The sequence below is a fragment of the Carcharhinus amblyrhynchos genome, unplaced genomic scaffold (genome assembly GCF_965287045.1).
Source record: "Carcharhinus amblyrhynchos unplaced genomic scaffold, sCarAmb.v2.hapA scaffold_765, whole genome shotgun sequence".
NCBI lineage: Eukaryota > Metazoa > Chordata > Chondrichthyes > Carcharhiniformes > Carcharhinidae > Carcharhinus > Carcharhinus amblyrhynchos.
Window position 1 is genome coordinate 47,587 of NW_027650505.1, and position 22,414 is coordinate 70,000.

Consider the following 22,414-nt stretch of genomic DNA (forward strand, 5'->3'; position numbering starts at 1 on the left):
TGTACACACACAAACATAGATACAGACAGACACACACACGTAGATACACACGTGCGTGTGCACACATACACACAAACACACACAGATACAGACACACATGTGCGTGCACACACACACACACTCACAGAAACAGATATGTGGTAGAAGTGCAATAGTATTATCACGAGACTATTAATCCAGAAACTCAGCGAATATTCTGGGGACCCGGGTTCGAATCCCGCCACAGCAGATGGTGGAATTTGAATTCAATAAAAAAAATCTGGAATTTTGAATCTACTGATGACCCATTGTGGGAAAAACCCACCTGGTTCCCTTTAGGGAAGGAAATCTGCCGTCCTTACCCCGGTCTGGCCTACATGTGACTCCAGAGACACAGCAATGTGGGTGACTCTCAACTGCCCCCCAAGGGTAACTAGGGATGGGCAATCAATACTGACCCAGCCAGGGACCCCCGTGTCCCAGGGACAAATATAAAAATAAAACGGTGACAGAAAGGGTGAATTTAACAGGATAATTTTGAGTGTCTCAGGGGAATTGGGTGAGAAGTGGGAGATGAACGCTCAGGAATTAACCAGAAGGAAAAGAAGTGGGTGGGTATGTGCCCGAACCAAGGCAGGAACCTGTGTGTAAGGTGGCTGGTAAATCTTCACTGGTCCACGTCTCTGTAAAGATTGACAGCCGGGACACACGCTTGATTATTGATTTATTGTGAATGTTATTGATTGGCGAGTGTTAATAATATCGTTAACCGCGGGTTCAGCATGCACACGTTACAAAGACACCAAGCAGCAAGGAACGGATAGATCAGGTACAAGACTCCACATGAGACAGTGCAGCGATGAAGAATCACAGGTGGATGGGGAGTAGCAGCAGGATTAGGCAGGGAAACCGGAGAGGGTTTAGTGGTGAACCCACCCCCACTTTTCCAGCTGGAATATTCCTTCCACCCCGTGATGGACAAATACCTCCAAAGCTTCACCACAAAGCAGGGTTCACTGACTGAGGTCACACACGGCAGAAACAACAAGAATAACTTACAAGACGTTTCCCCCTTGTTTTAATCCCGCACTCTATTTTATTCCATTCTATTATATCTCTTAGTAGTGTCACAAGTCAGCTTACGTTAACACTGCAATGAAGTTACTGTGAAAATCCCCCAGTCGCCCACACTCTGGCGCCTGTTCCGGTAGACACAGGGAGAACTTAGCACTGAACCAGCGCGTCTTTCAGACTGTGGGAGGAAACCGGAGCACCCGTTTAGGGAAGGAAATCTGCAGTCCCCACCCGGTCTGGCCTACATGTGACACCAGAGACACAGGGATCTCAACTGCCCCCCGAAAAGGCCAGAACACAGACTCAAGGGGCAATTAGATAGGCGCAAGAATGGTTGAGATTGCAGGAAAAGCCCAGGTCCCAGAAAAGAATACAAATATGTTCCAGTGGGTGGTCCTCCCCCCCTGCTGCCGGGGAAGGGGATGGGTGCAAGACGAAGGTTCCTATTTAGACGGACTGTCAGACGGGGCAGAGGAACATTCCGGACTGAGGGCTAACGTCTGTTTGCTTTTGCACAGCTCAATGTTGGAGAGGGTAAACTTTGACTGTTTCTCGTAATCTTTTCCCACCTGGAGACAGAGAGAGAGAAACAAAAACTTATTATTGTCCCTCAGCACTGACCCTCTGACAGTGCGGCGCTCCCTCAGCACTGACCCTCTGACAGTGCGGCACTCCCTCAGCACTGACCCTCTGACAGTGCGGCACTCCCTCAGCACTGACCCTCTGACAGTGCGGCACTCCCTCAGCACTGACCCTCTGACAGTGCGGCGCTCCCTCAGCACTGACCCTCTGACAGTGCGGCACTCCCTCAGTACTGACCCTCTGACAGTGCGGCGCTCCCTCAGCACTGACCCTCTGACAGTGCGGCACTCCCTCAGCACTGACCCTCTGACAGTGCGGCACTCCCTCAGCACTGACCCTCTGACAGTGCGGCACTCCCTCAGCACTGACCCTCTGACAGTGCGGCGCTCCCTCAGCACTGACCCTCTGACAGTGCGGCACTCCCTCAGCACTGACCCTCTGACAGTGCGGCACTCCCTCAGCACTGACCCTCTGACAGTGCGGCACTCCCTCAGCACTGACCCTCTGACAGTGCGGCACTCCCTCAGCACTGACCCTCTGACAGTGCGGCACTCCCTCAGCACTGACCCTCTGACAGTGCGGCACTCCCTCGGCACTGACCCTCTGACAGTGCGGCACTCCCTCAGCACTGACCCTCTGACAGTGCGGCACTCCCTCAGCACTGACCCTCTGACAGTGCGGCACTCCCTCGGCACTGACCCTCTGACAGTGCGGCACTCCCTCAGCACTGACCCTCTGACAGTGCGGCACTCCCTCGGCACTGACCCTCTGACAGTGCGGCACTCCCTCGGCACTGACCCTCTGACAGTGCGGCACTCCCTCGGCACTGACCCTCTGACAGTGCGGCACTCCCTCAGCACTGACCCTCTGACAGTGCGGCACTCCCTCAGCACTGACCCTCTGACAGTGCGGCGCTCCCTCGGCACTGACCCTCTGACAGTGCGGCACTCCCTCACCACTGACCCTCTGACAGCGCAGCACTCCCTCGGCACTGACCCTCTGACAGTGCGGCACTCCCTCACCACTGACCCTCTGACAGTGCAGCACTCCCTCGGCACTGACCCTCTGACAGTGCGGTGCTCCCTCAGCACTGACCCTCTGACAGTGCGGCGCTCCCTCAGCACTGACCCTCTGACAGTGCGGCGCTCCCTCAGCACTGACCCTCTGACAGTGCGGCGCTCCCTCAGCACTGACCCTCTGACAGTGCGGCGCTCCCTCAGCACTGACCCTCTGACAGTGCGGCACTCCCTCAGCACTGACCCTCTGACAGTGTGGCACTCCCTCAGCACTGACCCTCTGACAGTGCGGCGCTCCCTCGGCACTGACCCTCTGACAGTGCGGCGCTCCCTCAGCACTGACCCTCTGACAGTGCGGCACTCCCTCAGTACTGACCCTCTGACAGTGCGGCTCTCCCTCACCTCTTCGAACTTCTTGGCCTTGTATTTTTCTGCACCTTTCATGAAATTCAGTAATATCAAGTCACAGATGACAGCTCCCTGCAAAAAACAGAGTGAATATAAAATATTCCCAGGACAGATACAGCACGGGGTTAGATACAGAGTAAAGCTCCCTCTACACTGTCCCCCCATCAAACACTCCCAGGACAGGTACAGCACAGGGTTAGGTACAGAGTAAAGCTCCCTCTACACTGTCCCCCCATCAAACACTCCCAGGACAGGTACAGCACGGGGTTAGATACAGAGTAAAGCTCCCTCTACACTGTCCCCCCATCAAACACTCCCAGGACAGGTACAGCACAGGGTTAGGTACAGAGTAAAGCTCCCTCTACACTGTCCCCCCATCAAACACTCCCAGGACAGGGACAGCATGGGGTTAGATACAGAGTAAAGCTCCCTCTACACTGTCCCCCATCAAACACTCCCAGGACAGGTACAGCACGGGGTTAGATACAGAGTAAAGCTCCCTCTACACTGTCCCCCCATCAAACACTCCCAGGACAGGTACAGCACGGGATTAGATACTGAGTAAAGCTCCCTCTACACTGTCCCCATCAAACACTCCCAGGACAGGTACAGCACGGGGTTAGATACAGAGTAAAGCTCCCTCTACACTGTTCCCCCATCAAACACTCCCAGGACAGGTACAGCACAGGGTTAGATACAGAGTGATGGTCTCTTTGGAGCAGAGGGATATGGATTGAAGAGAATCGGGAGTCGGGGAGATGAGGAGAATTGTTTGTTTACACAGCAGTGAGTTGTGATCTGGAACAGAGAGACACAGATTAAAGAGAATCGAGTGTTCGGGGGGCTGGAGATGAGGAGGGAACTTGGCTACTGTGGTGAGTGAGCAGAGTGTGTGAATGGATAGTTACCTCGCAGAGCCAATACACATTTGATGGGTTGAATGGCCTCCTTGTTGATGAGGTTCAGCGTGCAGTAACTTACCAGCCCAATCGAAGTGAACGCAGCCACCATGTTAATCACCGTGGGAATGATGTCAAACTTAGAAGCCTGAAAAACAGAAAATATTTTCATTTCAGGCAAGAAAATACTGAGATATCCCCTCGGTTAGACCCACACTGGGAGCACCGTGCACAGTTCCAGTCTCCGTATCCCTCGGTCAGACCCACACTGGGAGCACCGTGCACAGTTCCGGTCTCCGTATCCCTCGGTCAGACCCACACTGGGAGCACCGTGCACAGTTCCGGTCTCCGTATCCCCTCGGTTAGACCCACACTGGGAGCACCGTGCACAGTTCCAGTCTCCGTATCCCTCGGTCAGACCCACACTGGGAGCACCGTGCACAGTTCTGGTCTCCGTATCCCCTCGGTTAGACCCACACTGGGAGCACCGTGCACAGTTCCAGTCTCCATATCCCTCGGTTAGACCCACACTGGGAGCACCGTGCACAGTTCCAGTCTCCGTATCCCCTGGGTTAGACCCACACTGGGAGCACCGTGCACAGTTCCAGTCTCTGTATCCCTCGGTTAGACCCACACTGGGAGCACCGTGCACAGTTCCAGTCTCCGTATCCCTCGGTTAGACCCACACTGGGATCACCGTGCGCAGTTCCAGTCTCTGTATCCCTCGGTTAGACCCACACTGGGAGCACCGTGCACAGTTCCAGTCTCTGTATCCCTCGGTTAGACCCACACTGGGAGCACCGTGCACAGTTCCAGTCTCTGTATCCCTCGGTCAGACCCACACTGGGAGCACCGTGCACAGTTCCAGTCTCTGTATCCCTCGGTTAGACCCACACTGGGAGCACCGTGCACAGTTCCGGTCTCCGTATCCCTCGGTTAGACCCACACTGGGAGCACCGTGCACAGTTCCAGTCTCCGTATCCCTGGGTTAGACCCACACTGGGAGCACCGTGCACAGTTCCGGTCTCCGTATCCCTCGGTTAGACCCACACTGGGAGCACCGTGCACAGTTCCAGTCTCCGTATCCCTCGGTTAGACCCACACTGGGAGCACCGTGCACAGTTCCAGTCTCCGTATCCCTCGGTTAGACCCACACTGGGAGCACCGTGCACAGTTCCAGTCTCCCTATCCCCTCGGTTAGTCCACACTGGGAGCACCGTGCACAGTTCCAGTCTCCCTATCCCTCGGTTAGACCCACACTGGGAACACCGTGCACAGTTCCAGTCTCCGTATCCCTCGGTTAGACCCACACTGGGAGCACCGTGCACAGTTCCAGTCTCCCTATCCCCTCGGTCAGACCCACACTGGGAGCACCGTGCACAGTTCCAGTCTCCGTATCCCTGGGTTAGACCCACACTGGGAGCACCGTGCACAGTTCCGGTCTCCGTATCCCTCGGTTAGACCCACACTGGGAGCACCGTGCACAGTTCCAGTCTCCGTATCCCTCGGTTAGACCCACACTGGGAGCACCGTGCACAGTTCCAGTCTCCCTATCCCCTCGGTCAGACCCACACTGGGAGCACCGTGCACAGTTCCAGTCTCCGTATCCCTCGGTTAGACCCACACTGGGAGCACCGTGCACAGTTCCAGTCTCCGTATCCCTCGGTTAGACCCACACTGGGAGCACCGTGCACAGTTCCAGTCTCCGTATCCCTCGGTCAGACCCACACTGGGATCACCATGCACAGTTCCAGTCTCCACATCCCTCGGTTAGACCCACACTGGGAGCACCGTGCGCAGTTCCAGTCTCCGTATCCCTCGGTTAGACCCACACTGGGAGCACCGTGCACAGTTCCGGTCTCCGTATCCCCTGGGTTAGACCCACACTGGGAGCACCGTGCACAGTTCCAGTCTCCGTATCCCTCGATTAGACCCACACTGGGAGCACCGTGCACAGTTCCGGTCTCCATATCCCTCGGTTAGACCCACACTGGGAGCACCGTGCACAGTTCCAGTCTCCGTATCCCTCGGTCAGACCCACACTGGGAGCACCGTGCACAGTTCCGGTCTCCGTATCCCCTCGGTTAGACCCACACTGGGAGCACCGTGCGCAGTTCCAGTCTCCGTATCCCTGGGTTAGACCCACACTGGGAGCACCGTGCACAGTTCCAGTCTCCGTATCCCTCGGTCAGACCCACACTGGGAGCACCGTGCACAGTTCCAGTCTCCGTATCCCTCGGTCAGACCCACACTGGGAGCACCGTGCACAGTTCCAGTCTCCGTATCCCTCGGTTAGACCCACACTGGGAGCACTGTGCACAGTTCCAGTCTCCGTATCCCTCGGTTAGACCCACACTGGGAGCACCGTGCACAGTTCCAGTCTCCGTATCCCTCGGTTAGACCCACACTGGGAGCACCGTGCACAGTTCCAGTCTCCGTATCCCTGGGTTAGACCCACACTGGGAGCACCATGCACAGTTCCAGTCTCCGTATCCCTGGGTTAGACCCACACTGGGAGCACCATGCACAGTTCCAGTCTCCGTATCCCTTGGTTAGACCCACACTGGGAGCACCGTGCACAGTTCCGGTCTCCGTATCCCCTCGGTCAGACCCACACTGGGAGCACCCTGCACAGTTCCGGTCTCCGTATCCCCTCGGTTAGACCCACACTGGGAGCACCGTGCACAGTTCCAGTCTCCCTATCCCTCGGTTAGACCCACACTGGGAGCACCGTGCACAGTTCCAGTCTCCGTATCCCTCGGTTAGTCCACACTGGGAACACCGTGCACAGTTCCAGTCTCCATATCCCTCGGTTAGACCCACACTGGGAGCACCGTGCACAGTTCCAGTCTCCGTATCCCTCGGTTAGACCCACACTGGGAGCACCGTGCACAGTTCCAGTCTCCGTATCCCCGGTTAGACCCACACTGGGAGCACCGTGCACAGTTCCAGTCTCCGTATCCCTCGGTTAGACCCACACTGGGAGCACCGTGCACAGTTCCAGTCTCCGTATCCCTCGGTTAGACCCACACTGGGAGCACCGTGCACAGTTCCAGTCTCCGTATCCCTCGGTTAGACCCACACTGGGAGCACCGTGCACAGTTCCAGTCTCCGCATCCCTCAGTTAGACCCACACTGGGAGCACCGTGCACAGTTCCAGTCTCCGTATCCCTCGGTTAGACCCACACTCGGAGCACCGTGCACAGTTCCGGTCTCCGTATCCCTCGGTTAGACCCACACTGGGAGCACCGTGCACAGTTCCAGTCTCCGTATCCCTCGGTTAGACCCACACTGGGAGCACCGTGCACAGTTCCGGTCTCCGTATCCGTCGGTTAGACCCACACTGGGAGCACCGTGCACAGTTCCAGTCTCCGCATCCCTCGGTTAGACCCACACTGGGAGCACCGTGCACAGTTCCAGTCTCCCTATCCCTCGGATAGACCCACACTGGGAGCACCGTGCACAGTTCCAGTCTCCCTATCCCCTCGGTTAGACCCACACTGGGAGCACCGTGCACAGTTCCAGTCTCTGTATCCCTCGGTTAGACCCACACTGGGAGCACCGTGCACAGTTCCGGTCTCTGTATCCCTCGGTTAGACCCACACTGGGAGCACCGTGCACAGTTCCAGTCTCCGTATCCCTCGGTCAGACCCACACTGGGAGCACCGTGCACAGTTCCAGTCTCCCTATCCCCTCGGTTAGACCCACACTGGGAGCACCGTGCACAGTTCCAGTCTCCGTATCCCTTGGTTAGACCCACACTGGGAGCACCGTGCACAGTTCCGGTCTCTGTATCCCTCGGTTAGACCCACACTGGGAGCACCGTGCACAGTTCCAGACTCCGTATCCCTCAGTTAGACCCACACTGGGAGCACCGTGCACAGTTCCAGTCTCCGTATCCCTCGGTTAGACCCACACTGGGAGCACCGTGCACAGTTCCAGTCTCCGTATCCCTTGGTTAGACCCACACTGGGAGCACCGTGCACAGTTCCAGTCTCCGTATCCCTCGGTTAGACCCACACTGGGAGCACCGTGCACAGTTCCAGTCTCCCTGTCCCTCGGTTAGACCCACACTGGGAGCACCGTGCACAGTTCCGGTCTCCGTATCCCCTCGGTTAGACCCACACTGCGAGCACCGTGCACAGTTCCGGTCTCCGTATCCCTCGGTTAGACCCACACTGGGAGCACCGTGCACAGTTCCAGTCTCCGTATCCCTCGGTTAGACCCACACTGGGAGCACCGTGCACAGTTCCAGTCTCCGTATCCCTCAGTTGGACCCACACTCGGACACCGTGCACAGTTCCGATCTCTGTGGAATCACTGCGTAGATGAAATGTAAGGATGCAGGATTGTGGAGACTGAGGGGGTTTAACAATCCTGGGAAGAGTGGAGCTGACAAATGGTTTTCGATGAAGTTTTAATTATTTGCTGCAGTTTTTAAATTTGAGCCTGACGTTTGATGGATGGAAATATCCGGATTTTGGAACATGTTCTGTCCTCATTATTCCGAGGATAGGAGGAATGCTGGAGCGGGGATAAGGGCTTATTTCCTCGATTCCTGTTCTGGGTTCTTCAATTCCGAGAACTCATGGCTGCTAATGGCGGCATTTCCCATCGGAGAGGAAGGGGATAGCGAAAGCACTCAGAAAGCCACAGACCACGGAGCAGACAGAAATCCTTTGCTCCAGAATCCTGAGTGTTTCACACAACCCTGCTCACTCCTCCAGGATCTATCTCCATGGTCACCTTCCCCAGAGAGAGTCAGGATTAAATCTCACCCAGAGAATACAATTCAATGGATAGAAACCCCGGATTTAGTCAGTATGGGGTGTGTGCTGTTTGTGCACAGTATCCTACCAGCTCAGAGTGTGGGACAAACTTTATTCTTCCCCAGGAAATCTCTCTCCGAGGGACCCCTGTTCACACGGAGCGGCTGTGAAGAGATGCAGTGCTTTCCGTCAAGCAGAGAACTTTGATTACATGGAATTGGTCAGTTGGTCATTGGCTGGCCTTTCTGTTCCATATCAGCCTTCCCTCACTCCCTCCCCATCCCACATCCTTCTCTTCCTGTCTCCCTGTGTTTATCCAACTGCCCACATCCTCCCCAGTCCGCCCCGTGGGAGCGAGTCCCACATTCTCCCCACTCCCCGTGGGAGCGAGTCCCACATTCTCCCCCACTCCCCGTGGGAGCGAGTCCCACATCCTCCCCAGTCCGCCCCATGGGAGCGAGTCCCACATTCTCCCCACTCCCCATGGGAGCGAGTCCCACATTCTCCCCCACTCCCTGTGGGAGCGAGTCCCACATTCTCCCCACTCCCCGTGGGAGCGAGTCCCACATTCTCCCCCACTCCCCGTGGGAGCGAGTCCCACATTCTCCCCAGTCCGCCCCATGGGAGCGAGTCCCACATTCTCCCCACTCCCCATGGGAGCGAGTCCCACATTCTCCCCCACTCCCTGTGGGAGCGAGTCCCACATTCTCCCCACTCCCCATGGGAGCGAGTCCCACATTCTCCCCACTCCCCGTGGGAGCGAGTCCCACATTCTCCCCACTCCCCGTGGGAGCGAGTCCCACATCCTCCCCAGTCCGCCCCATGGGAGCGAGTCCCACATTCTCCCCACTCCCCGTGGGAGTGAGTCCCACATTCTCCCCACTCCCCGTGGGAGCGAGTCCCACATTCTCCCCACTCCCCGTGGGAGCGAGTCCCACATTCTCCCCACTCCCGTGGGACCGAGTCCCACATTCTCCCCACTCCCCGTGGGAGCGAGTCCCACATTCTCCCCACTCCCCGTGGGACCGAGTTCCCACATTCTCCCCCACTCCCCGTGGGAGCGAGTCCCACATTCTCCCCACTCCCCCGTGGGACCGAGTCCCACATTCTCCCCCACTCCCCGTGGGAGCGAGTCCCACATTCTCCCCCACTCTCCGTGGGAGCGAGTCCACATTTCTCCCCCACTCCCCGTGGGAGCGAGTCCCACATTCTCCCCACTCCCCGTGGGAGCGAGTCCCACATTCTCCCCACTCCCCGTGGGAGCGAGTCCCACATTCTCCCCCACTCCCCGTGGGAGCGAGTCCCACATTCTCCCCACTCCCCGTGGGAGCGAGTCCCACATTCTCCCCACTCCCCGTGGGAGCGAGTCCCACATTCTCCCCACTCCCCGTGGGAGCGAGTCCCACATTCTCCCCCACTCCCCGTGGGAGCGAGTCCCACATTCTCCCCCACTCCCCCCGTGGGAGCGAGTCCCACATTCTCCCCCACTCCCCGTGGGAGCGAGTCCCACATTCTCCCCCACTCCCCGTGGGAGCGAGTCCCACATTCTCCCCCACTCCCCGTGGGAGCGAGTCCCACATTCTCCCCACTCCCCGTGGGAGCGAGTCCCACATTCTCCCCACTCCCTGTGGGAGCGAGTCCCACATTCTCCCCACTCCCCGTGGGAGCGAGCCCCACATTCTCCCCACTCCCCGTGGGAGCGAGTCCCACATTCTCCCCCACTCCCCGTGGGAGCGAGTCCCACATCCTCCCCAGTCCGCCCCGTGGGAGCGAGTCCCACATTCTCCCCACTCCCCGTGGGAGTGAGTCCCACATTCTCCCCCATTCCCCGTGGGAGCGAGTCCCACATTCTCCCCACTCCCCGTGGGAGTGAGTCCCACATTCTCTCCACTCTCCGTGGGAGTGAGTCCCACATTCTCCCCACTCCCCATGGGAGCGAGTCCCACATTCTCCCCCATTCCCCGTGGGAGCGAGTCCCACATTCTCCCCCACTCCCCATGGGAGCGAGTCCCACATTCTCCCCACTCCCTGTGGGAGCGAGTCCCACATTCTCCCCACTCCCTGTGGGAGCGAGTCCCACATTCTCCCCACTCCCCGTGGGAGCGAGTCCCACATTCTCCCCACTCCCCGTGGGAGCGAGTCCCACATTCTCCCCACTCCCCGTGGGAGCGAGTCCCACATTCTCCCCACTCCCCGTGGGAGCGAGTCCCACATTCTCCCCACTCCCCGTGGGAGCGAGTCCCACATTCTCCCCACTCCCCGTGGGAGCGAGTCCCACATTCTCCCCACTCCCCGTGGGAGTGAGTCCCACATTCTCCCCCACTCCCCGTGGGAGCGAGTCCCACATTCTCCCCACTCCCCCCGTGGGAGCGAGTCCCACATTCTCCCCCACTCCCTGTGGGAGCGAGTCCCACATTCTCCCCACTCCCCGTGGGAGCGAGTCCCACATTCTCCCCACTCCCCCCGTGGGAGCGAGTCCCACATTCTCCCCACTCCCCGTGGGAGCGAGTCCCACATTCTCCCCCCGACTTCCTGTCAGAGTGAATCCCACATTCTCCACGTTCTTTGATGGGTGAGTTAGGGGATTAGAGGGATGGTCTTCGATGGGAGTTAGGGGATTAGAGGATGGTCTTCGATGGGAGTTAGGGGATTAGAGGGATGGTCTTCGATGGGAGTTAGGGGATTAGAGGATGGTCTTCGATGGGAGTTAGGGGATTAGAGGATGGTCTTCGATGGGAGTTAGGGGATTAGAGGATGGTCTTCGATGGGAGTTAGGGGATTAGAGGATGGTCTTCGATGGGAGTTAGGGGATTAGAGGGATGGTCTTCGATGGGAGTTAGGGGATTAGAGGATGGTCTTCGATGGGAGTTAGGGGATTAGAGGGATGGTCTTCGATGGGAGTTAGGGGATTAGAGGGATGGTCTTCGATTGGAGAGTTAGGGGATTAGAGGGATGGTCTTCGATTGGAGAGTTAGGGAATTAGAAGGATGGTCTTCGATGGAGATTTAGGGGATTAGAGGATGGTCTTCGATGGGGAATAAGTACCTGTCCATGGACCATGATGTCAATCCGGATCCCATAAGCTTTGAATAAGGTGCGATATTCCGTCCCATTGCTATTCCATTCCGATAGAACCTTCCGAACCTGCGGACATTGACCAGTCACATGGTTAGCAGAGCTTGCATTCTGATTGGCTGAGGCTGCAGCATTACTCTCTGTATGTTGGTTATCAGAGTGAATCTTCACAATCTAACTGGAAGAATTACTCTGAACTCTGGGCTAAAGATCAGCATTTCACAATGTCCAGGGGCATATTTTAATTCTGGTGGGGAGACACTGGTGATGGACTGGGGTAAACACAGTGAGAAGTCTCACAACACCAGGTTAAAGTCATAAATTTGTAACTACAAATAAACCTGCTGGACTTGAACCTGGTGTTGTGAGACTCCTGACTACATTTCAATTCTATCAGAGGCTGGGGATCCTGCAGAGAGTAACTCACCTCCTGACTCCCTCCCAAAGCCTGTCCACCATCTACAAGGACACAAGTCAGGAGTGTGATGGAATACTCTCCACTTGCCTGGATGGGAGCGGCTCCCAACAACACTCGAGAAGCTCGACACCATCCAGGACAAAGCAGCCCTGCTCGATCGACACACTAACCACAAACACTCACTCCCTCCACCCCCGACACACAGTGACAGCCGTGTGTACCATCTACAAGATGCCCCACAGCGACTCACCAAGGCTCCTTAGGCAGCACCTTCCAAACCCACCACCTCTACCATCTAGAAGGACAAGGGCAGCAGATACCTGGGAACACCCCCACCTGGAGGTTCCCCTCCGAGTCACTCACCATCCCGACTGGGAAATATATCGGCCGTTCCTTCACTGTCACTGGGTCAAAATCCTGGAACTCCCTCCCTAACAGCACTGTGGGTGTACCTACACCACACGGGGACTGACTGACGTCCAATAACAATCCTGGAACTCCCTCCCTAACAGCACTGTGGGTGTACCTACACCACACGGGGACTGACTGATGTCCAATAACAATCCTGGAACTCCCTCCCTAACAGCACTGTGGGTGTACCTACACCACACGGGGACTGACTGATGTCCAATAACGATCCTGGAACTCCCTCCCTAACAGCACTGTGGGTGTACCTACACCACACGGGGACTGACTGATGTCCAATAACAATCCTGGAACTCCCTCCCTAACAGCACTGTGGGTGTACCTACACCACACGGGGACTGACTGATGTCCAATAAGAATCCCGGTACTCCCTCCCTAACAGCACTGTGGGTGTACCTACACCACACGGGGACTGACTGATGTCCAATAACAATCCTGGAACTCCCTCCCTAACAGCACTGTGGGTGTACCTACACCACACGGGGACTGACTGATATCCAATAACGATCCCGGAACTCCCACCCTAACAGCACTGTGGGTGTACCTACACTTCAGGGACTGCAGCGGGGTGAAGATTGAGGCTCACCCCCCTCCCCCCACCCTCTCAAGGGGCAGTGAGGGGTGGGGGATGTGTGCGGGTTCTGACTGGAGTCTGGGTGAAGGGATCCCAGTCCTGGGAGCTGGTTGTTGTGCTCAGTTCCCTGAGTTATTCTCCATCCAAACCTGAAGTTATATCCCTGGGAGACGGTGTTTGTCTGCGATACTTTGTCCAGACGCTGGAAGCTGTATCTTGGGATGCAGTTGTCTGTGGACCAGTCCAGGTTACATTTCCATTCGATCCTGATTCCCAGCACTCCTCCCTGTGTACAGGAGGGGACAGTCAGTCCACTTCAACGTTAGCCTGTCGCTGCAAACAGCAAGGAGTGGATTGTTACCCTGTCTCACTGAGAGAGGCTGTTAACACAGCCCTCCGAGGCTTTGCCCCAGGGTGGGAGGGTCAGATACCCGGCGGGGGGGGGGGACAGGTTCAAGGAGAGAGGGGGGAGAGTTTAAGGGAGATGTGTGGGGGGGTGGTTTCACACACAGAGTGGTGGGTGTCTGGAACGTGCTGTCGGGGGAGCGGGGGGAGGGTGGTGGGGGGGAGGGGGGAGAGGGTGGCGGGGGGGAGGTGAGGGGGGGTGGGGGGGGAGGTGAGGTGGGGTTGGGGGGGGAGGTGAGGGGGGAGGTGAGGGGGGGTTGGGGGGGAGGTGAGGGGGAGGGTGGCGGGGGGGAGGTGAGGGGGGTGGGGGGGAGGTGAGGGGGGGTTGGGGGGGAGGTGAGGGGGGGTTGGGGGGGAGGTGAGGGGGGGAGGTGAGGGGGGGTGGGGGGGTGGGGGGGAGGTGAGGGGGGGTTGGGGGGGAGGTGAGGGGGGGGAGGTGAGGGGGGTGGGGGGGGTTTCACACAGAGAGTGGTGGGTGTCTGGAACGCGCTGTCGGGGGAGCGGGGGGAGGGTGGTGGGGGGGAGGGGGGAGAGGGTGGCGGGGGGGGGGAGGTGAGGGGGGCGGTGGGGGTGCGGGTTTCACACACAGAGAGTGGTGGGTGTCTGGAACGCGCTGTCAGAGGTGGGGGTGGAAAGCAGGAACATTAACAACATTTAAGAGGCATTTGGATGGGTGCGGATAGGGAGGGAACAGAGGGATACGGACCGAGGAAGGGCAGGAGGGTTTTAGTTCAGTTCAGTCAGGCATCATGATGGGCAGGGTTTGGAGGGGCTGGAGGACCTGTCCCTGTACTTTGTTCTTTGATCTTTGATCTGATTTGATTTATTATTGTCCCGTGTGCTGGGATACAGTGTAGAGTATTGTTTCCTGCGTTATACAGACAAAGCATACCGTTCATAGAGAAGGAAAGGAGAGAACATAAGAACATAAGAAATAGGAGCAGGAGTCGGCCATCTAGCCCTTCGAGCCTGCCCCGCCATTCAATAAGATCATGGCTGATCTGTCGTGGCTCAGTTCCACTTTCCCGCCCTCTCCCCATAACCCTTAATCCCCTCTCTTATCAAAAACCCATCAACCCGCGTCTTAAAAATATTTAGCGAGGCAGCCTCCACCACTTCAACGGGCAGAGAATTCCAGAGATTCACCACCCTTTGAGTGAAGAAGTTCCTCCTCAACTCCGTTCTAAACTGCCTCCCCTTTATCTTGAGGCTGTGCCCCCTAGTCCTACTGTCTTTTCTGAGCGGGAAGAGTCTCTCCACCTCTATCCTATCCATCCCATTCATCATCTTATACGTCTCAATGAGATCTCCCCTCATTCTTCTAAACTCTAACGAGTACAAGCCCAGTTTATTCAGCCTCTCCTCATAGCTCAATCCCCTCAACTCTGGTATCAGCCTAGTAAACCTCCTCTGCACTCCCTCCAAGGCCAAAATATCCTTGCGCAGGTGCAGCGCCCAAAACTGCACACAGTACTCCAGCTGCGGCCTCACCAATGCCCTATACAGTTGCAGCAAGACCTCCCTACTTTTATATTCAATCCCCCTCGCTATGAAGGCCAGCATCCCATTCGCCTTCCTGACCACCTGCTGCACCTGCAGGCTGGGTTTTTGTGACTCATGCACAAGGACCCCGAGGTCCCTCTGCACCGTCGCCTGCTGCAGTTTTTCGCCCCGTAAGTAATAGTCCTTCCTACCATTCTTCCTACCAAAGTGGACCACCTCACACTTGCCAACATTAAATTCCATTTGCCGTTTCCTGGCCCATTCGCCCAGCCTATCTAGATCCTTCTGCAGACTCTCCACACCCTCCGCACAATTTGCCGTTCCCCCAATCTTGGTGTCATCAGCAAATTTCGACACCCTGCACTCGGTTCCCTCCTCCAGGTCATCTATATAAATGATGCAGTGTTACAGTCACAGCGAGGGTCTTTGGCCGATCATCCAATTCAATATCCTGATCCCCCCCCTTCCCCCCCCATATCCCTCGATCCCTTTCGCCCCAAGAGTGAAATCTAATTTCTTCCTGAAATCTCACAACGTTTTGGCCTCAACTACTTTCTGTGGGAGTGAATCCCACACATTCCCCACCCTCTGGGTGAAGAAATTTCCCCCTCACCTCAGTCCTAAAAGGTTTCCCCCTTATCCTCAAACTCTGACCCCCTAGTTCTGGACTCCCCCCCCACCATGGGGAACATTCTTTCTGAATCTACCCTGTCTAACCCTGTGTGAATTTTATAAGTTTCTATCAGATCCCCTCTCACTCTTCTAAACTCCAGTGAATAGAATCCTAACCCACTCAGTCTCTCCTCATATGACAGACCTGCCATCCCAGGAATCAGCCTGGGAATCCTTCGCTGTGCTCCCTCTATAGCAAGGAACATCCTTCCTCAGATAAGGAGACCAAAACTGTACACAATACTCCAGGTGTGGCCTCACCAACACCCTGTACAATTGCAGTAAAACATCCCTATCCCGATACTCAAATCCTCTCACTGTGAACATACCATTTCCCTTCTCTACTGCCTGCTGTACCTGCGCACTTACTCTCAGTGACTGATACACGAGGACTCCAAGGTCTCGCTGAGTATCCGCCTCTCTCAATTTACACCCATTCCAGTAATAATCTGTCTGTTTATTATTGCTATCAAAGTGGATATTGGAAAGGGAGAGGCGATCAGGGAACAGGGAAAATACTCCGAGGATTTGCCCGGGGGTCGCAGTCTCTGGGGTAAGGTCAGTCAGACGAGAATGTGGTGAGGAGATGTCTCTTCTCTCAGAAGGTTGAGAACTGTTGGATGCTTTGCCTCGGGGAGTTCCAGAGGTTTGGGCATGAGCTCCAGATGTTCAAATCACAGAATCATACAGAGGAGAAGAGCCCTCCAGTCTGCACCAACACACGAGGAATATCTAACCTACTACCCAATCCCTCGTGGTCCATGGCCCTGAATGTTATAGCCAACTGCTCATCCAGATAGACTAGAACATAGAACATAGAACATAGAACATTACAGCGCAGAACAGGCCCTTCGGCCCACGATGTTGCGCCGACCAGTTACAAAAACAATGACCCACTAGCCTATACCAATCCCTTTTCGTCCATAAACCTATCCAGAGATCTCTTAAACGCCCCCAAACTAGACGCATTTACAACTGCAGCAGGCAGGGCATTCCAATCCCTCACCACCCGCTGGGTAAAGAACCTACCCCTGACATCCGTCCTGTAGCTACCCCCCTTAATTTAAAGCCATGCCCCCTCGTGCTAGCTTTCTCCATCCGAGGAAAAAGGCTATCACTATCCACCCTATCTAAACCTCTAATCATCTTATATGTTTCAATAAGATCCCCTCTTAGCTGCCTTCTTTCCAACGAAAACAACCCTAAATCCCTCAGTCTCTCCTCATAGGACCTCCCCACCATACCAGGCAACATCCTAGTAAACCTCCTCTGCACCCTCTCCAACGCCTCCACATCCTTCTTGTAATGCGGGGACCAGAACTGCACACAGTACTCCAAGTGCGGCCGCACTAGAGTAGTGTACAGTTGCAACATTACACTGCGACTCCTAAATTCAATCCCCCTACCAATAAACGCCAAGACACCGTACGCCTTCTTAACAACCTTATCTACTTGATTCCCAACTTTCAGGGATCTATGTACACATACACCTAGATCCCTCTGTTCATCCACACTATTCAAAGTCCTCCCGTTAGCCCTATACTCAACACATCTGTTGCTCCTACCAAAGTGAATTACCTCACACTTCTCCGCATTAAATTCCATCCGCCACCTCTCGGCCCAGCTCTGCAACCTATCTAAGTCTCCCTGCAGACTATGACACCCTTCCTCACAATCTACCACACCTCCAACTTTGGTGTCATCAGCAAATTTACTAATCCACCCAACTATACCCTCATCCAGATCATTAATAAAAATTACAAACAACAGTGGCCCCAAAACAGATCCCTGAGGCACACCACTCGTAACTGTACTCCATGATGAATATTTACCATCCACCACCACCCTCTGTCTCCTATCTGATAGCCAATTCCTGATCCAACTTCCTAGATTACCCACAATCCCATACATCTGCATTTTCTGCAGAAGCCTACCATGGTGAACCTTATCGAACGCCTTACTAAAATCCATATATACCACGTCAACTGCCTTACCCCCATCCACCTCTTTGGTCACCTTCTCAAAAAACTCAATAAGGTTAGTAAGGCACGACCTACCCGCTACAAAACCATGCTGACTATTTCTAATCAATTCATTACACTCCAAATAACTATAAATCCTATCCCTAATAATTTTTTCTAAAACCTTGCCCACAACAGAAGTAAGACTCACCGGTCTATAATTCCCGGCAAAGTCTCTGTTCCCCTTCTTAAACAATGGGACAACATTCGCTATCCTCCAATCCTCCGGGACTACACCAGAGACCAATGACGACCTGAAGATCTGAGCCAGAGGCTCTGCAATCACCTCTCTAGCCTCCCAGAGAATCCTAGGGTAGATCCCATCCGGACCAGGGGACTTATCTATTTTCAGCCCCTCAAGAATTTCCAGCACATCCTCTTTATCAACCGTAATACTGTCTATTTTACACCCCTGCAACCCAATGTCCTCCTCAGCTATATTCATGTCCCCCTGCGTGAACACCGAAGAGAAATATTGGTTCAATACTTCTCCAATCTCCTCCGGTTCCACACACAACTTCCCCCTGCTGTCTGTAACTGGCCCTAATCTTGCCCTGACCAACCTTCTGTTCTTGACATACCTATAGAACGCCTTAGGATTCTCCTTAATCCTATCAGCCAAAGTCTTCTCATGTCCTCTTTTAGCCCTTCTTAACTCACTCTTCAACTCCCTCCTAGCCAATCTAAAGCTTTCTAGTGCACTATCTGAGCCCTCCAATCTCATCCGAACATAAGCCTCCTTTTTCTTTTTAACCATCGACTCAACTCTTTTAGTGCACCACGGTTCCCTAGATCTACCAAATCCACCATGCCTGACAGGGACATACCTATCAAGGACTCGCAGTAGCTGCTCCTTGAAAAAACTCCACATTTCAGACGTTCCCAGTCCCTGTAATCCCCTAATCCAATCCATGCTTCCTAATTCACTCCTGATAGCCTCATAATCGCCCTTACCCCAGCTAAAATTGCTGACCCGAGGTTCATGCCTATCTCTTCCCATCACTAAGGTGAACGTAACCGAATTGTGGTCACTATCACCAAAATGCACACCAACTTCCAAGTCTAGCACCTGGTCTGGCTCATTTCCCAGCACCAAATCCAATATAGCCTCACCTCTAGTTGGCCTGTCTACATACTGAGACAAAAAACCTTCCTGCACGCTCTGTACAAACACTGACCCCTCTAGCGAGCTAGAACTATAGCAACTCCAATCAATATTCGTAAAGTTAAAGTCCCCCATAACAATTACCCTATTACTTTCACTCCTAACCAGGATCGTCTCCGCAATCCTTTCCTCAACCTCTCTAGAACTTTTAGACTGGAAAGGATGTGATATGGGGAAAGGGAAGGAACGGGGAGGGAAGGTAGGAGGGCCACCGAAATGAGGCAGTGGGACAGAACGGGGCTGAGCGGCCTGTCAGAACTCCCACCGGGGGAGATACCACGGGGAAAGCTGAGAGAGACACAAGGTGAAAGGTTAAGGGGTGGGAGAGGGCAGAGATGATATCTGGGGAGTTGACAACAACAACTTACATTCCGCGTAAAGCTACCGAAATCTTCACCAGCCGCCGATACTATATCACTCAGACGGAAAATTGGACAAAACGGATGTTCCACCGGATCAAACAAACACGAGCGTATGTAAGACTTTGTAATGCTCGGGAGCAGGTTCCCTCTACACAGGAGGGAGAGAGAGATACAAGGAGAGTCAGAGAGAATCAACTGGGCATCTATTTACATCAGCACCTTCAGGAACTGTATCCCACTGAGAGTCAGCACCTTCAGGAACTGGATCCCAGTGAGAGTCAGCACCTTCAGGAACTGGATCCCAGTGAGAGTCAGCGCCTTCAGGAACTGGATCCCAGTGAGAGTCAGCACCTTCAGGAACTGGATCCCAGTGAGAGTCAGCACCTTCAGGAACTGGATCCCAGTGAGAGTCAGCACCTTCAGGAACTGTATCCCAGTGAGAGTCAGCACCTTCAGGAACTGGATCCCAGTGAGAGTCAGCACCTTCAGGAACTGGATCCCAGTGAGAGTCAGCACCTTCAGGAACTGTATCCCAGTGAGAATCAGCACCTTCAGGAACTGGATCCCAGTGAGAGTCAGCACCTTCAGGAACTGTATCCCAGTGAGAGTCAGCACCTTCAGGAACTGTATCCCAGTGAGAGTCAGCACCTTCAGGAACTGGATCCCAGTGAGAGTCAGCACCTTCAGGAACTGTATCCCAGTGAGAGTCAGCACCTTCAGGAACTGTATCCCAGTGAGAGTCAGCACCTTCAGGAACTGGATCCCAGTGAGAGTCAGCACCTTCAGGAACTGGATCCCAGTGAGAGTCAGCACCTTCAGGAACTGGATCCCAGTGAGAGTCAGCACCTTCAGGAACTGGATCCCAGTGAGAGTCAGCACCTTCAGGAACTGTATCCCAGTGAGAGTCAGCACCTTCAGGAACTGTATCCCAGTGAGAGTCAGCACCTTCAGGAACTGTATCCCAGTGAGAGTCAGCACCATCAGGAACTGTATCCCAGTGAGAGTCAGCACCTTCAGGAACTGTATCCCAGTGAGAGTCAGCACCTTCAGGAACTGTATCCCAGTGAGAGTCAGCACCTTCAGGAACTGGATCCCAGTGAGAGTCAGCACCTTCAGGAACTGTATCCCAGTGAGAGTCAGCACCTTCAGGAACTGTATCCCAGTGAGAGTCAGCACCTTCAGGAACTGTATCCCAGTGAGAGTCAGCACCTTCAGGAACTGGATCCCAGTGAGAGTCAGCACCTTCAGGAACTGTATCCCAGTGAGAGTCAGCACCTTCAGGAACTGTATCCCAGTGAGAGTCAGCACCTTCAGGAACTGGATCCCAGTGAGAGTCAGCACCTTCAGGAACTGTATCCCAGTGAGAGTCAGCACCTTCAGGAACTGTATCCCAGTGAGAGTCAGCACCTTCAGGAACTGTATCCCAGTGAGAGTCAGCACCTTCAGGAACTGGATCCCAGTGAGAGTCAGCACCTTCAGGAACTGTATCCCAGTGAGAGTCAGCACCTTCAGGAACCGTATCCCAGTGAGAGTCAGCACCTTCAGGAACTGGATCCCAGTGGGAGTCAGCACCTTCAGGAACTGTATCCCAGTGAGAGTCAGCACCTTCAGGAACTGTATCCCAGTGAGAGTCAGCACCTTCAGGAACTGTATCCCAGTGAGAGTCAGCGCCTTCGGGAACTGTATCCCAGTGAGAGTCAGCACCTTCAGGAACTGGATCCCAGTGAGTGTCAGCACCTTCAGGAACTGTATCCCAGTGAGAGTCAGCACCTTCAGGAACTGTATCCCAGTGAGAGTCAGCACCTTCAGGAACTGTATCCCAGTGAGAGTCAGCACCTTCAGGAACTGGATCCCAGTGAGAGTCAGCACCTTCAGGAACTGGATCCCAGTGAGTGTCAGCACCTTCAGGAACTGTATCCCAGTGAGAGTCAGCACCTTCAGGAACTGTATCCCAGTGAGTGTCAGCACCTTCAGGAACTGTATCCCAGTGAGAGTCAGCACCTTCAGGAACTGTATCCCAGTGAGAGTCAGCACCTTCAGGAACTGTATCCCAGTGAGAGTCAGCACCTTCAGGAACTGTATCCCAGTGAGAGTCAGCACCTTCAGGAACTGTATCCCAGTGAGAGTCAGCACCTTCAGGAAGTTTACACCATTTTATTTGAAATTGGGGTTTAGATGAAACTATGGGCTTAAATCGTGAACTCACTTTGAGAAATTGAACAGCGGGAATCGAATACTGTTCTTGATAAAGATGGTGAAATTTTCAGCTCCAATCATCAGGACTCTGTAAAACAATACAGGAACTCCAGATCAATCTCTAACACAATACGTAACGCAATGTTTAGCAGCACTCCCTCAGCACCGACCCTCTGACAGTGCGGCACTCCCTCAGCACTGACCCTCTGACAGTGCGGCACTCCCTCAGCACTGACCCTCTGACAGTGCGGCGCTCCCTCAGCACTGACCCTCTGACAGTGCGGCACTCCCTCAGCACTGACCCTCTGACAGTGCGGCGCTCCCTCAGCACTGACCCTCTGACAGTGCGGCACTCCCTCAGCACTGACCCTCTGACAGTGCGGCACTCCCTCAGCACTGACCCTCTGACAGTGCAGCACTCCCTCAGCACTGACCCTCTGACAGTGCGGCGCTCCCTCAGCACTGACCCTCTGACAGTGCGGCACTCCCTCAGCACTGACCCTCTGACAGTGCGGCGCTCCCTCAGCACTGACCCTCTGACAGTGCGGCGCTCCCTCAGCACTGACCCTCTGACAGTGCGGCACTCCCTCAGCACTGACCCTCTGACAGTGCGGCACTCCCTCAGCACTGACCCTCTGACAGTGCAGCACTCCCTCAGCACTGACCCTCTGACAGTGCGGCGCTCCCTCAGCACTGACCCTCTGACAGTGCGGCACTCCCTCAGCACTGACCCTCTGACAGTGCGGCACTCCCTCAGCACTGACCCTCTGACAGTGCGGCACTCCCTCAGCACTGACCCTCTGACAGTGCGGCACTCCCTCAGCACTGACCCTCTGACAATGCGGCGCTCCCTCAGCACCGACCCTCTGA

The 22,414-nt window shown here is 55.0% G+C and overlaps 1 protein-coding gene across 1 annotated transcript in view; it reads right to left on the minus strand.

Annotated features, from left to right (window-relative positions):
• Window positions 1-1,496: 1,496 nt before the first annotated feature.
• Window positions 1,497-22,414, minus strand: part of LOC145340084 (P2X purinoceptor 3-like) — a gene marked incomplete at its 5' end in the record, with an annotated part of 23,698 nt that continues 2,780 nt past the window's right edge. Inside the window, 8 exon segments of the mRNA XM_080184511.1 lie at window positions 1,497-1,622; window positions 3,054-3,131; window positions 4,041-4,106; window positions 11,773-11,847; window positions 11,850-11,871; window positions 13,370-13,506; window positions 19,355-19,496; window positions 21,555-21,632. Coding sequence (XP_080040637.1) covers window positions 1,497-1,622; window positions 3,054-3,131; window positions 4,041-4,106; window positions 11,773-11,847; window positions 11,850-11,871; window positions 13,370-13,506; window positions 19,355-19,496; window positions 21,555-21,632 — 724 coding nt within the window.